At 40.7% G+C, this 13,361-nt stretch overlaps 1 protein-coding gene across 4 annotated transcripts in view; it reads left to right on the top strand.

Annotated features, from left to right (window-relative positions):
• sox13 (SRY-box transcription factor 13) overlaps nt 1-13,361 on the top strand; it is a 53,199-nt gene that overhangs the window by 14,021 nt on the left and 25,817 nt on the right. For 2 of the 4 annotated variants that reach the window (XM_085405598.1, XM_085405597.1), the window contains exon 1: nt 9,108-9,226. The exons of the other annotated variants lie outside the window; for them this stretch is intronic. In XM_085405598.1, coding sequence (XP_085261724.1) covers nt 9,144-9,226 — 83 coding nt within the window. In that variant the 5' untranslated portion in view covers nt 9,108-9,143. Of the gene's footprint in view, nt 1-9,107; nt 9,227-13,361 lie in introns of those variants that run through there. 4 annotated transcript variants of the gene reach the window in all.

The raw sequence follows: 13,361 nt of genomic DNA, 5'->3' as shown, positions 1-13,361 counted from the left end.
CTGGAGACATACAGTCACATAAAGTTAACAACTGAGTTAACTCTAAATGTTACTCAGACTTACTTTTTTATCACTCTGGAGTATTTTCATATGGATGGCTGTAGTGGAAAACGAATGCATAGACTTTGCATCAATGTGTAAAAAGTACCATATTATAGAAAACCTAGTAAATCATGCATTTAAATGTTGTAGAAAATGAAAAAAAGTACATGTATCATCTGCAAATTTTGAAAAAACAAACAAACAATAGAAGCGTGCATTATACTGTCACTGAATGGAGTACACTGTGTAGCGAGATCAGTTTCAAATTTGTATACTTGGAGTATTTTAGTCGGTGACAACGAATTCTATTTTAATCCATTTTTTTGTTGGCCATATGATTTGAATAAAACCTCATTTGCAAGAGAGCTCTGGCTGTATTAAAAAAGACAGGGTATTGTGGTAGGAGCATCACAGTATACCTGTACTGATGACAGTGACATTTCAAAGTGAAATGCTTTATAATACAATTACATAAAGTGTATAACATGGATTTGTTAATACTGTAACTAGTAGTACAGTTTCCTGTGTTTGCACAGTTCTTGCTGCAGACTGCGTCCACCTCTCTACACTTGAGTGATTTAAGTCATCCCATTGCCAAAAAAGACTACGACACAACGCAATTTTTTAGTGTAGTTTTCAATCACAACTTTTAATTATTTTAATTACTATTTTCTCATTTTTTTCTTTCTTTTCTTCCATAATTTTCCATTGAAGCACATATAGGCAAAGGTCAGCTCTACTCTAGTCAATATTCTACAAATGTTAACTTTCAGCCAAATACACTATGGAGGTGCATGCTGTAAGAACATATAGGCATCACTGTCACGGCTGATATATTTCAGTACAGTGGTGTTACCATGATTAGTAGTACTGTGGAATATTTTTATATTCCATATAAAAACAGACAAACACAGACACATAAGTCTTATGTTTATTTTATCTATTTCTTTTACATATATGGACAACTACTAATGGATTTGTCCTTTTTTAGTGTTTTGGACACTGAAACACTTAATTCTGCTGAGAATCACAAACAATCCGTGCTTGAAAGCAGCGCATTGAAGCAGCACAGCAGCTGCTGTCTGGAGAGCCTGTGAACTTTAAACTGTGCTCTTACCTCGCCTCACGTACCTGTTGACTGGGAAGATTGTTGAGCTGAATCTTTTCAATATTGCCTTAAAAGTCTTTTTTTTCCCTCTTCACCTCCCCGCGCTGTTTTTCTGTGCTTGTAAAACCCTCACAGTTGTGCTGCTTCTGTTGGAAAAGAGAAATTAAATTGATGGCATGCATTTGTCTGTATTCGCGCATGCTGCTCTATCTGACAAAGATGAGAAAGTAATTCCATTCTGCATCAGTCTGCTTTAGTTTAGCAGTCAAATACACGGACTGTATGTTGTAAATTGTAACAAAGTGCAGTAAATTGGGACTTTGTGTGGCAACAAATACCCAAACTTTTATTTTGGAGTACACCAGTGTTGGCTGTGGTTGCTTCTACCTTGTTAAAAGAGAAACACAAAAAGCTTGTGCTTATCAGTTCTGCTGAAAGTCAGCCACACCGCAACAAGATGAATAAGAGAAACCACAACCCCTTACACCGTCACTCAATAGAACAGATGAAAACGAACAGAAGACAGTAGTATGCAAACCAAGGTAGGATGCAAAGTCAAAACGATTCCTTTAATGAGCGATGTCAGGGGTTAGTAATATTCATCTTTAAATGTAAATTCTTGATTGTTCTTATCAGAGATAGACTGAAGCTGTTTGACAAATACCACACAGAGCTTAAGACAAAGCCTGACTCATTCCTGTATTAATAAGAAGGACTGAAATGGGACTGCTTTTGAAATCAAGCAGTTGTCCCTGATCTCTTGACGACAGACAAAAGTCTTAGTGGTTTTGCTGAAGAAACTAAGCACATCTTTGTGGTCTGTGTTGACTCATACGCAGTGCGTGTTCAGTCTAAGTCCTTGTTAAACCTTCAGCAGATACAGATAATTTTTTTTAGGGAGGAAGGAAACAAAAGCAGAAGCAGCGTTGCTGAAGATCTGCAGATGACTCAGTTTGGGTGAACTCATTTATAGGTGCTAATCAGTTATTCAAACTCTATGTAAATGTATTATTATAAGTTACAAATAAAAACACCTATGTGACAGATGGACAAATGCTGACATGCAAAATTTCAGCATTATGCAGGTCCTGATACCAGGGCAGCAGTTTGATAAGATATCACAACTTTTTACTGATAAAACCAGAAAAGATGGAGAGAATACATCATGGCTTTTGAGATGAATGCATTTTTAAGAGATGTGAATTTACTTTAATCACCTAGTAAGTAAGGCATTTATTTTTCTACTATTCTGAGCTCATCGGTGCAGGAAAACAAAGGGGCACGCCTTATCTAAGCTAGCCGATCATACATCGGGACTGAAAGATGATCTTAACTTGTCTCTTAGTATTCTGGTAACGTCTATGTTAAACCCATCTAATTAAAATGCATACTTCATTGTGTGGAGTATTAGAGTAACTAACTGATGTTGAGTTAGCTTGTTTTTCTGCAGCATGCAAACCAGGCCTTGATATTTAGAACCGCCCATCTCTTGTTAAAGAAATGTCCATAAAATCAATGTGATGGTTATTAGCAAAGACGATATCTCCGTCCTCTATTGTCGGGCTGAAGAGGAGACAGACTCTTTTACTTGCTGATCTAATAGAAATAAACTAAATGTAGGTTTTGAAGCCTTAAGTCTCAGATCAAGCCAAACTAAGGTTTACTCCTGCTTCAGGCTTTTGCAACCAGAGTTTGCTCAGTTATTATGGTTTTCCAACTGTCCGTGATTTCATTTACCTGTGAAAAGCACAATCCTCTTCCTGTTTTGGTTGCACACTTGAGCCTCCATTTTCCCAGGGAATTTCATGTGCAGTTGGTACTGCTTGAATATAGCTGCCGCATTGGGCAACCAACATTTATTTTACAGTATAGTCAGCTAAAATTGTGATGTCACTATGAATCAAAGCACTTTTGACTCCAAGTCACATTTTAACCCTACTTTGGTAGATGTTATGCTGTCCCCTTCTACACACTTTATCTACGGTTAACCTCACGTGCACGTCTTTGTCCTCTTGCTTTGAGGTGATGGTGCCCATTTACTAAGAAAGCAGCTGTCCCACTAATGTTTCCATCTTACTGATGTTAGGATTTGTATGGGGAGCTTGTGATGGGAACTGCAAAAACTAGTTATTCAGCTCTATATTTGGTTAAGATGGCATGGGTTACAGTTGACCATAACAACAACAATAGAAGGAGGTAATATGTGTTAACCCTCTGATCGCTAAGTCATGTAAACACTTAGAACAGGTCGATATGACCAAAAATATTTATCACGATATACATTTGAAAATTTGCGATAATGATATAACTGATGATATAATTGACACTAGACAAAATACTTTACAACTCCACAACTTTATTAGTGCAAAAAAAAACCCCATCAATTTATTTTCACTTAAACAAGCAGCTGTTTTTTATGTGCATTAAAGTTATATAAAAACGTAACAGTGCAAATTCCTTGCTGACAGTTTAACCAAAAAGCATTTCCAGTGGAAACTGGCCGACATATCCTCAGCATAACCATGTATAATATCCACAAAACTTAAAAAGAGGTTATACACACACAATACGGTAATATTATGTTGAAGCACAGTACGTATCACTCCGCGAGGCTGCTGCCTACAATAGCCGTAATGCTCCGACAATCCATCAAGCGGTGTGGGTTCGTAGCTTAGCAAAGTTGTACTGAAACATTTGACAGATTTTCGAGTGCCGTGTACCACATAAAATCATTTCGAGGTCAGTAAACACAACCAGAATTCATACATAAGGCACACGGGATTATAAGGGGCACTGTTGATTTTCAGAAGTGTGCCGTATTTTCCAAAAAACACGGTAATAACGACAGCCCGCTAGCATGCTCTACCAAAAATAGTGCTTTGTTGTGTATCTGATGGACGAAAGCCGCTTTCGCCCTTCTCATTCTCCGTCGCCACCATGCTTTTTCCACCATGTGCGTATGAAAACAAAGGCACTGCGCATGCGCATTTTATCCATATTCTATCGCGATATTTCATTTTCTTATCGTTGCCCAACATTATACCGGTATTACCGTGAAAGGTATGATATGGCCCAGCCCTATAAAAACTAAACTGTATTGTGGAGAAAGGCATCATGTACTATTCTGGGGAAAATACATAGTTTTTAATATGTCTCATTTAGAATGAGTGTTGACTTGTTGACTTAGAGGAACAATACAATAAAAACAAAGATGACATATTCTCATTGACTGGAGATTATTTGTACTTTTGTATTTTTCGGACAATAAAGCACACTTAAAATCCTTTAATTTTCTCAAAAATCGACAGTGTACCTTATAATCTGGTGTGCCTTATGTATGAATTCTGGTTGGGCTCTCAAAAATCTGTCAAAAAATGTTTTAGTATGACTTTGGTAAGCTACAAAGCCACACCTCTTGATGGATTGTCGGAACATTATGGCTACTGTAGTCAAGAGGAATCTGGGTCCAAAACTCCGTCTGCTTCAGATCCTGAAGTCAAACAAACACTGAGAGTAAAAAGCTGTCTAAATTCTTTCATCTGTAATAAAATGATCAGCGTTGCTGCTTCACCAGGTGTAACAATTAAGTCTAACATCCAGGCATCCATGAAAACAGAAGTTATTCAATTTAACTGAGTTAGAAGTTAGCAGGAAGTTAGCTACATGTGCTACATGGTGGCTAGCTACACAGCTATGTTAGCATAGCATAAACACAGTGAAGCTTGAGGATGAAAGCCAACTTTTTTCCACTCGATAAAAATTAATGTGAGGGTTCCCGATGGTTAGGGACAAATGCAATCGCATGGCAGGATGCTGTAAACGGACCAAACTTCATTTAGGAGAACGACTGAGATAATCCATCCACAATACCAGGTTAGTCATTAATAAACTGCAACAACACGTGAACAGACGAGCTGCGAGAGACTTCAACATTAATGAATCAATGGTACGCAAGTGGAGGAAGCAGGAAGAATGAGTTGAGTAAAGTTTGACTTATCTGACTGTTTTGTTTCGCTTAATGCGTCTTATAATTCGAAAAATACAGTATGTATTTGCTGCAGCATTTAGTATCATATTTAAACTATTTGGCACTCTTGTAAGTGAAACTCTTTAGATATGCTATCTTAAATTTCTGATAGCAGAATTTTTCATTTAATGGTAAATTAGGAAAATGTTTGATGTCTACTTTGTACGAATAAATATAGGTATACTTGTGTGTCATTTCGTTTGATTAGCTCACAGCCAGAATATATTTCCCCATGAGTTTCTTCTACTGCAGGTTACTTCATGTATGCCACAAACACCATGAGCAGTGCATAGAATGATTCTAGTACCTCAGATTGTCAGGAAGTCTATTCAGGGGCCAGCAAGCAGAATTATTTTGTTTTTCTTGCCACGCTCATGGTGTGTGTATGAGATTTTCAATCCTCTTGCTTTCTTATCTGACATGCAAAACATTTTTTCTTCGCTCGTTCGTGCCGCTGCTGATTCTCAAATGTATTGTGATGTAGGGCTGTTCGATATAACGATATATATCGGATGACGATATAAAAACGTCTATCGTTTCATTTTACGCTATCGTTTGTTTCGTGGTGTCGCAAAATAAACTGTTTACAGCAATATTTTTTTCATCGTTTTGATGGTCACTGTAGTGGCTATATTAATTTCTTAAAGTTCTCTCTTTCTCTTATATTTTATATAACCACACTACAGATGGACAAGTGCCTGTTTTTATGCGTTGTCGTTAGCAACAACGACGGTAAAACCATTGCGTGTCCGCTTGTTTATGTTCCACATAAGCCTTTCACAATAAAGCTCAATATCCTGTTGAGACTTTTCAAAATACACTGAATCACGTGAAAGAGCAGATTATTTACGGATGAGAAGTAAAAAAGAGCCGCCAGGTGCTAAAAAATAAACCTTAGACTCAAACCTTAGAACAGGCTTTTTCCCCGCAGCACGCTGTGTAATAAATACTCACAAAGAAAACGGCGGCCGTTACAACTTATGTCTGAAAATGTATCGTTTCATGCATCGGTTAAAACACTCGACTCCAGCTACACGATGCAAAGCTGGAAACACTTCACGCAAGTCGAGCTGCCCGAGATTCACAGAATTTACAGAAAATGTTACATTTTTGTGATTTATATCGTTATCGGGACGATAGAATTCTTATATCGGGATATGAGATTTTGGTCATATCGCACAGCCCTATTGTGATGTGTTCCCTTCTTGTAACTATTTTCTTCCCTTTATTAAATATGGATTTTAAACTTCCAACCCAAACAGAGCTCAGTCTTCATACAATAAAGTTGCTCCACAGTGTACGAATTAATATGCATCTCTGCTAAATGTCTTCATTCATGTTGTGTCTCTTTACGTAACCTCCACTAAATCTATATTTGTTGCATTTGCAAGTACGAGGTGATGTAGAGATGTAATGGAATGGCGTGTGTGTGTGTGTGTGTGTGTGTGTGTGTGTGTGTGTGTGTGTGTGTGTGTGTGTGTGTGTGTGTGTGTGTGCTCAGTGCAGTGGGTGGACCCCTGAGGGGCAGCCCCTGAGCTGCAAGAGGAAAAGGGGAGTAAAATGTAGTCTTTGTGATGTCTCTATCACTCTATCACAGTGCGGGAGCTCCCAACACTGCTCTTTGTGTGTGATGAACTGACCAACGACCACAGAACAACAGCAACTTATCAGGCCTTATAGTATGTGCGCGCACACACACACACACACACACACACACACACACACACACACACACACACACACACACACACACACACGCGCATTCATTGCACACTAAAAGGAAAAAAGAGAAACTTGAAAAAATTGGAAAACTGTGTGTGTATGCTTGATGAGGTTATTCTTTGGACTATGCACCATGGTTCAGTACTCTTGACATCAAAAGGCCAAGAGAACAGAAGAAGAGAGGGGAAGGAAAGAGGAAGAGAGCAAGGCTTTTGTGTCTCCAGTCCTAAGAGCTCATTCTCTAATGAGGCCCAGTCAGCAACACAAGGAAGCTGCTGTGTGTGTGTGTGTGTGTGTGTGTGTGTGTGTGTGTGTGTGTGTGTGTGTGTGTGTGTGTGTGTGTACCCACATGTTACCAAACCTCTCCAATATTTAAAATAAATAAATAAATAAAAAAATCCAAGACCAAAACATACTCTCACAAATCTTTGAGACCTCATCTCTCAGCGCGATCTTACAAGTGTTCAGTACAAGTGTTGTGTTGGACGGCCTTGAAATGTGATTGAAAAGCAGCTTTTGAATGTGAAAGCAGCCAGGTAGTGTTAAATAAAAGTGACTTAAACTGTTGGAGATCCAGAGAAGTAGAGCTTGAAAAGGTGTGTAAGTCAAGTAAAACTGTGTGCATGTTTGAAATTCAGGAGTTTAAAGTGTGATTTGCAATTGTGAGACAAATTGCAAAGGAATGCTCACAATAAGCTGCAGTACATGTCTTCGTTTTTTTCTTGCTCACCTGACATCATCCACTGGTTTCTAGAGTTTGAATTTTTCATCCTTAGGCCATTGAGATGTTTATTTTCTTTTTCTCAAGTCAGGGATGATTATATTTAGATGAGCGGACTGAGTGATAAAATTTCTGAAAACACTGCCATGCATCCATAAGCTGCATGAGTGCAAACTTTCTAGATACTCTGTACCTCACATCAAGTCATAATATACTATATGGACAAAGGTACTGGCCACTCACAGGTCATGAAACACGGCGTGTTTACGATGCACCTCAGCATAATGGCTTAATGGCTCACTTTGGCTGTAGTCAGCGCCTAATGTAAAGAATAAAGTAACATGCCTGACGGGACAAGTAGAACAAGAACTATTCTGTGCTGGGAAATAACTGAGTATCCAGTTCCTTTGAGGTTGAATCCCCACCAGCACCTTTAACTGTTTACGCTGACAGACACATGGCATTGCAGAGGTTCTTATTAACGACACATTTTCTCTTCACAATGACAAACATCATCACGTTGCTATATGGACCACATGGAACGGCTTCTTGTTATCTTTCAGGAGATAATTAGTGCTCGGAACAAAAGAGGGCAAGTAAAATCATGTGTGTCTCCCATGTAACCTTTGTGGAACATCATAAAGGTGCGTTTGCTTACTTGTATCTATTTACAACATAGTTGACTAAACATTGTTACCTCACTGAAGCTTTACTTATTTTCTTCAAAAAACTACTCTCGCAGCGCTGCCAAACTGGCTGATATTGTATCTCGCATCACACCAGAATTCCCTACATTTTCAGCTTGAGTGTGTCCGATCAGATTACCTCTGCACTATACACCACTGTGCACTTACGGCAACTAATTGTGGAGCTCCTTTCCCCACTTGCACGCAGGAGTCAGAGACCAAACTACATCCAACAATGTAAAATGAGAGGTAACAGTGAGGGAGGGGGCTTTATAATACTGCATTGTACATCAAAATGTTGAAATTTGTGCTTTATCAAATGATCTGATCACGATAAAGCAATCGGAGCTTTGATTAAAAAGTTTTTGGTAAATAGTAGGGTAAAGATTTTTTAAAGAATTTTTTTTTTTTTTGCTTCGTTTTAAAATCGTTTGCTTGTCTCTTTGATTCGTTGTGACCGGTTGCCTTATTCCCTTACCTTTACAACCACCCACCCGGCATTTTTCTGTCCCCCCACCCCTCCACCCCGCCACACATCCTGGAAATCATAAAAAGCCTAGAATAAAGCCGACTGTGTTCGAAAGTGTCTAAAGCCCGTGAATGTGCTTATCACACCGCAATCAAACCTGTTGGCTGGTTGAGGTCCGATCAGTGTCATGCACGTCTGTAAGCAGCAAAGGTTACCTGCAAACAGCATGTTAATTATGCAAACACGGCGGCTATACGATGGGATTTGAACAGGCTCTTTGTACTTCCCCTCTTGGGGGGGGGGGGCTGGTCAGAGGTAACAGAAGAGTAGAAAAGACAGGCGTTACCGGTGAGGGAGAAACACTCACTATGACCTGTGTCAGCAGATCTCTTCCAGTTCTTCCAGTCAGGGAGCGCTGTTGGATCTCCTCACTTCCACTCTGCACTACCAGGTCAGTACAGACAGCTACAGAGGGTAGATGGATAGGTGAGAGTCCAAGGTGTGCTTGTGTAAGTGTTTGTGAACATCTTTTAATTCAGTCTTGCTTTTCCTTTAAATAGACACTGATCAAAGTAGGAGATGCATGTTTCTTTAAAAAAATGAATATGTGTGTTTTTAATGCTCCGTGTTACTAATGAAGCACAACCACTGACTGAACTGGTGATGTGGTTTGCTTGAGTAATGTTTTGCTTGACGCTCTTGCCGTGATAAGGCCGAGCCAGGCCCTGTGGGCACACTGGCTCTATAGCTGGTGCGGAACGCTAAATTGTTTTATCATCCCTAATCAAATAGTGCTAGCTGCAAAACATATCCACAAACACTTGTTTATACATTGGTTCGCACTTGTCTTAACATGACTGCACAGCAGGTTGGAAACTTATAGTGTGAGTTCGGTCATGGGACACCGCTGACAATTGAACAACAAGTGAGAAAATTTCCTGAATGCGATTGTTTTTCAGAGATGAAACTGGCTACGGAAACTCGTGCAGATCAGGGTCTGAGTTATTTTACCTTTTTCTTTGTTTGTTGCATTTTTTTTTTTTTTGACCTGATAGATTCTTGTGCCTGAGCCAAGTATAAGTAAGTGATTTTGTGTTTTTGTTTTTTGCATTTGGCAGAAGGAACCTTCTGCCATTACAGCTGTCAGTCTCACTACCGACAAAGAGAATGTCTTTATTTGTTTATCACCAAGTAGGCTGCTTTAGATGTCTAACATTTTATCCTGCTGCTCGCTACTGCTGAGAATGGCTCCTGGCACTCTCTCTTACGTCTATTGTGCATTCTGTGCTATTCTGCCTCAGGCAGCAGTTAGAAAGCGACAAGGACGATATAAACCCAGCAGCCTGCTCTTGTTGGGAGGGGTAAGGTGAAAAGAAAAACAAGCGGTGAGAAAAGAATAAAGAAACAAAGGAAGAAAAGAAAAGAAAGGGAGAACAACAGAAGGGATTTGCATTGCCAAGCCTCCTGGGGGGAAATGTTGGGTTTTACATGTTACAACTTGTTGGGTAACTGAAGGTTTTGTGTGAAGTGATTCTTGTGTCATGGGAAGTATAACGTTTCAGTGTTTTGAGTGCTCAAAGGAAAGGAGGCCATTTTTGTCAGAGGACAGAGGTATGCTCTCTCCCTGTCATTCTCCAGCCCCTCCCTGTCTGTTGTGGCGGGAGCGCTCAGCTCGCAGCGGGTAGTCCTGGAACAGCGCAGCCATGACTGTGGTTGGATAGCGAGGCCACTGTGGTCTGCTTTCAGAGGATCAACTCCCCGAATCCTTCCTGTCAGAGACTAATTACGTGTTTTGTCGAATGTGATCGTATTTTAATGACGCTAGAGCTAGGAATTATTAATTAATAACAAAGCTAGCCAGAGCTAGTGGTAGTTATCAGCTAACGCTAGGTCTGGCTAGCTTTATTCTAGTTTGTTTAGCTAGGTGGAATCATACGTCTCTTTAATTTTGGCTAGCAAAAACTGCAGTTGCTTGTTTTCTAAGCAGTTAGGTTAAGTTAATAACTTGCAGATATAGAAATAGAATACTTTCTTTAATATAATTATTTAATATTTTTGTCCACAAAGAAGAGCATGTTACCAAGAGATGCAACTTGCCACAAGGCAAAGTATGCAACTTCTCGGGTCTCCAGTCAATTTATGGTTCAGCAAGAGGAGCTTGCTCATAGTGTGTAGATAGTTAGGGATGGTCGGTCTGGCCGTCAGTGAACAAAGTATGTCGTTCAGCCAGTCCATGGGCTATTCTTGCTTGTGTCACTGTTGGTCTGTCAAACTGCTGAAGCGAAAAGTGACGTTCTAACATACAAAGAGCTGAAGTGGAACAAAGAATTAAACTATGCAAAGTGTCCACTGCAGCCACTGTCTGTGCTTTTCATGCTGTACTTTTGATCTTTAACGTCTTTTCACGCTTCTTCCTTGTCAACCAATCAGCATTTGGCAGACGCTTAAATCACGTTCGGAGCACTGCATGGGGGGACCCTGAGGGCCAAGAACCCTAGAACTCTAGAAGTACAGCAGTGGCATTGTGCAGTGTTCCTCTTTTTTAATGATCTGCCAGGCCTTTACTGCAGCAGCTTTCAGTTGCTGTTTGTTTGTGGGCCTAACCCTAAAGTTTAGTCATCAACAAGTGCATGCTCATTTGGGTTAAGATCAGGTGACTGATTTGGCCATTCAAGAATATTTGACTTCTTTGGTTTAATAAACTCCTGGGTTTCTTTGGCTGTATGTTCTGGGTCATTGTCCATTTTTATTATGAAACACTGCCCAATCAGTCAGACACAGTATGTCTCTGAACTCCTCAGAATCTGTTCGGCTGCTTCTGTCCTGTGCTACATCATCAATAAACACTAGTGTCCTGGTGCTACTGGCAGCCATGCACACCCAAGCCATTGGGCTTTGGACCATGAGCTGTTCCACGCCTTCTCCATATTTTTTTCTTGGCATCATTCTGGTAGAGGTTAACCTTGGTTCCATCTATCCAAAGGATATTTTTCCAGAATTGTGTGTTGTGGTGCTGACTTCATCGGTGCTTTCTGTCTTTCTCAGAATGTAACAAACGCTGTATCAATGCTGTATCAATTTCTCAGAAGGGTTTTTTTCTGTTTTCTCAGCTTAAGGGTCGATCGTGGCTCAAGAGTTGGGAGTTGGGAGTTCGCCTTGTAATCGGAAGGTTGCCGGTTCGAGCCCCAGCTTGGACAGTCTCGGTCGTTGTGTCCTTGGGCAAGACACTTCAACCGTTGCCTACTGGTGGTGGTCAGAGGGCCCAGTGGTGCCAGTGTCCGGCAGCCGGACAGTGCGCCCCAGGGTGGCTGTGGCTACAATGTAGCTTGCCATCACCAGTGTGTGAATGGGTGGATGACTGGATATGTAAAGCGCTTTGGGGTCCTTAGGGACTAGTAAAGCGCTATATAAATACAGGCCATTTACCATTTTACCATAAGGGTGGCTTGTTTCACCTGCATGCAGAGGTCCTTTGACCGCATGTTGTCTGTTCACAGCAAAATCTTCTAACTCAAGCACCACACCTCAAATCAACTCCAGGCCTTTTACTGCTTAATTGATAATGACATAACAAAGGAATTGCCCATACCTGCCTATGAAATAGCCCTAATTGTGCATTTACTTTTGGTCCCTTTAAAAAAAGGGTGGCACATGTTAAGGAGCTGAAACTCCTAAAACCTTCTTCCCATTTGAATGTGGGTACCCTCAAATGAAAGCTGAAAGTCTACACATCATCATGTCCATGTCTATTATATAACTATAATTGGAATATTTTTCAGTAAACGTGAAAAAAACAACTCTTGGCTGCTCTGAGGTCTGTTTCATTGTGATTTCTTAGCAGCATGTGGTGAGCGCCTATAAAAGCTGAATAACACCGTAGGTGGTTGAAAAACAGGCCTCAATCAGATAACCTTAGAAGAAGCCAGTGCTATTTAAGTCATGCAACACACCGCATATATACATGTATGCACAAGGTCAGGTTCCACGTAGGTGCAGTCAGTACAGATAGGCTAAGTGTGTGTTTAACTAGAGAGAGATGTGAAGGCAAGCGATAACCTGATAACCTTGACTGGTTTGCATTGTTCACCCTAAGGCACAAATTGTATTGTTTTTGAAGTACCTTTGTGCTTGTAAAAATGCTTGCACCTGGACGCACATTCCTCGCTGACAACAACAGTGCGGCCTTCTGAGATTCTGTGCATACCTCTGCACTTGGTGACACACACACACAGAGTATGTGCAGAGGCGTGTGAAAGCCACCTGTGGCAGCTCTGCGGTCCAGCCCCTGTGGAACGTGAAGGGAAGACCCAGGAATAACTTGCTGTGTGGGACTCAGCTCGGTATGTTGCCACTGCCGCCTGCGCACAACCCTCCAACCCCCTCTCTTCCGGCAATCAGCCCCTCGCCACCACATGGACGGTGACTGCTGCGGTTTTCGCTTATAACAGTTTCCCACCTCCATCCCTCCACAATCGTTCCTTCCCAACACCCTACAAAACTACACACCACAGCTGAAAGCAGACGTCAGACAGGATTAGGCTGATGAACAGTGTTGTGGGTTTGAAGCTGATGGTAACTTTTCCCAA

This window comes from Rhamphochromis longiceps, linkage group LG5, assembly GCF_057381845.1.
Source record: "Rhamphochromis longiceps isolate RC_006_pf linkage group LG5, R_longiceps_female_GT1.1, whole genome shotgun sequence".
Lineage (NCBI taxonomy): Eukaryota > Metazoa > Chordata > Actinopteri > Cichliformes > Cichlidae > Rhamphochromis > Rhamphochromis longiceps.
The sequence above is the reverse complement of the archived record's forward strand: the minus strand, read 5'-3'. Positions and strand labels throughout refer to the sequence as shown.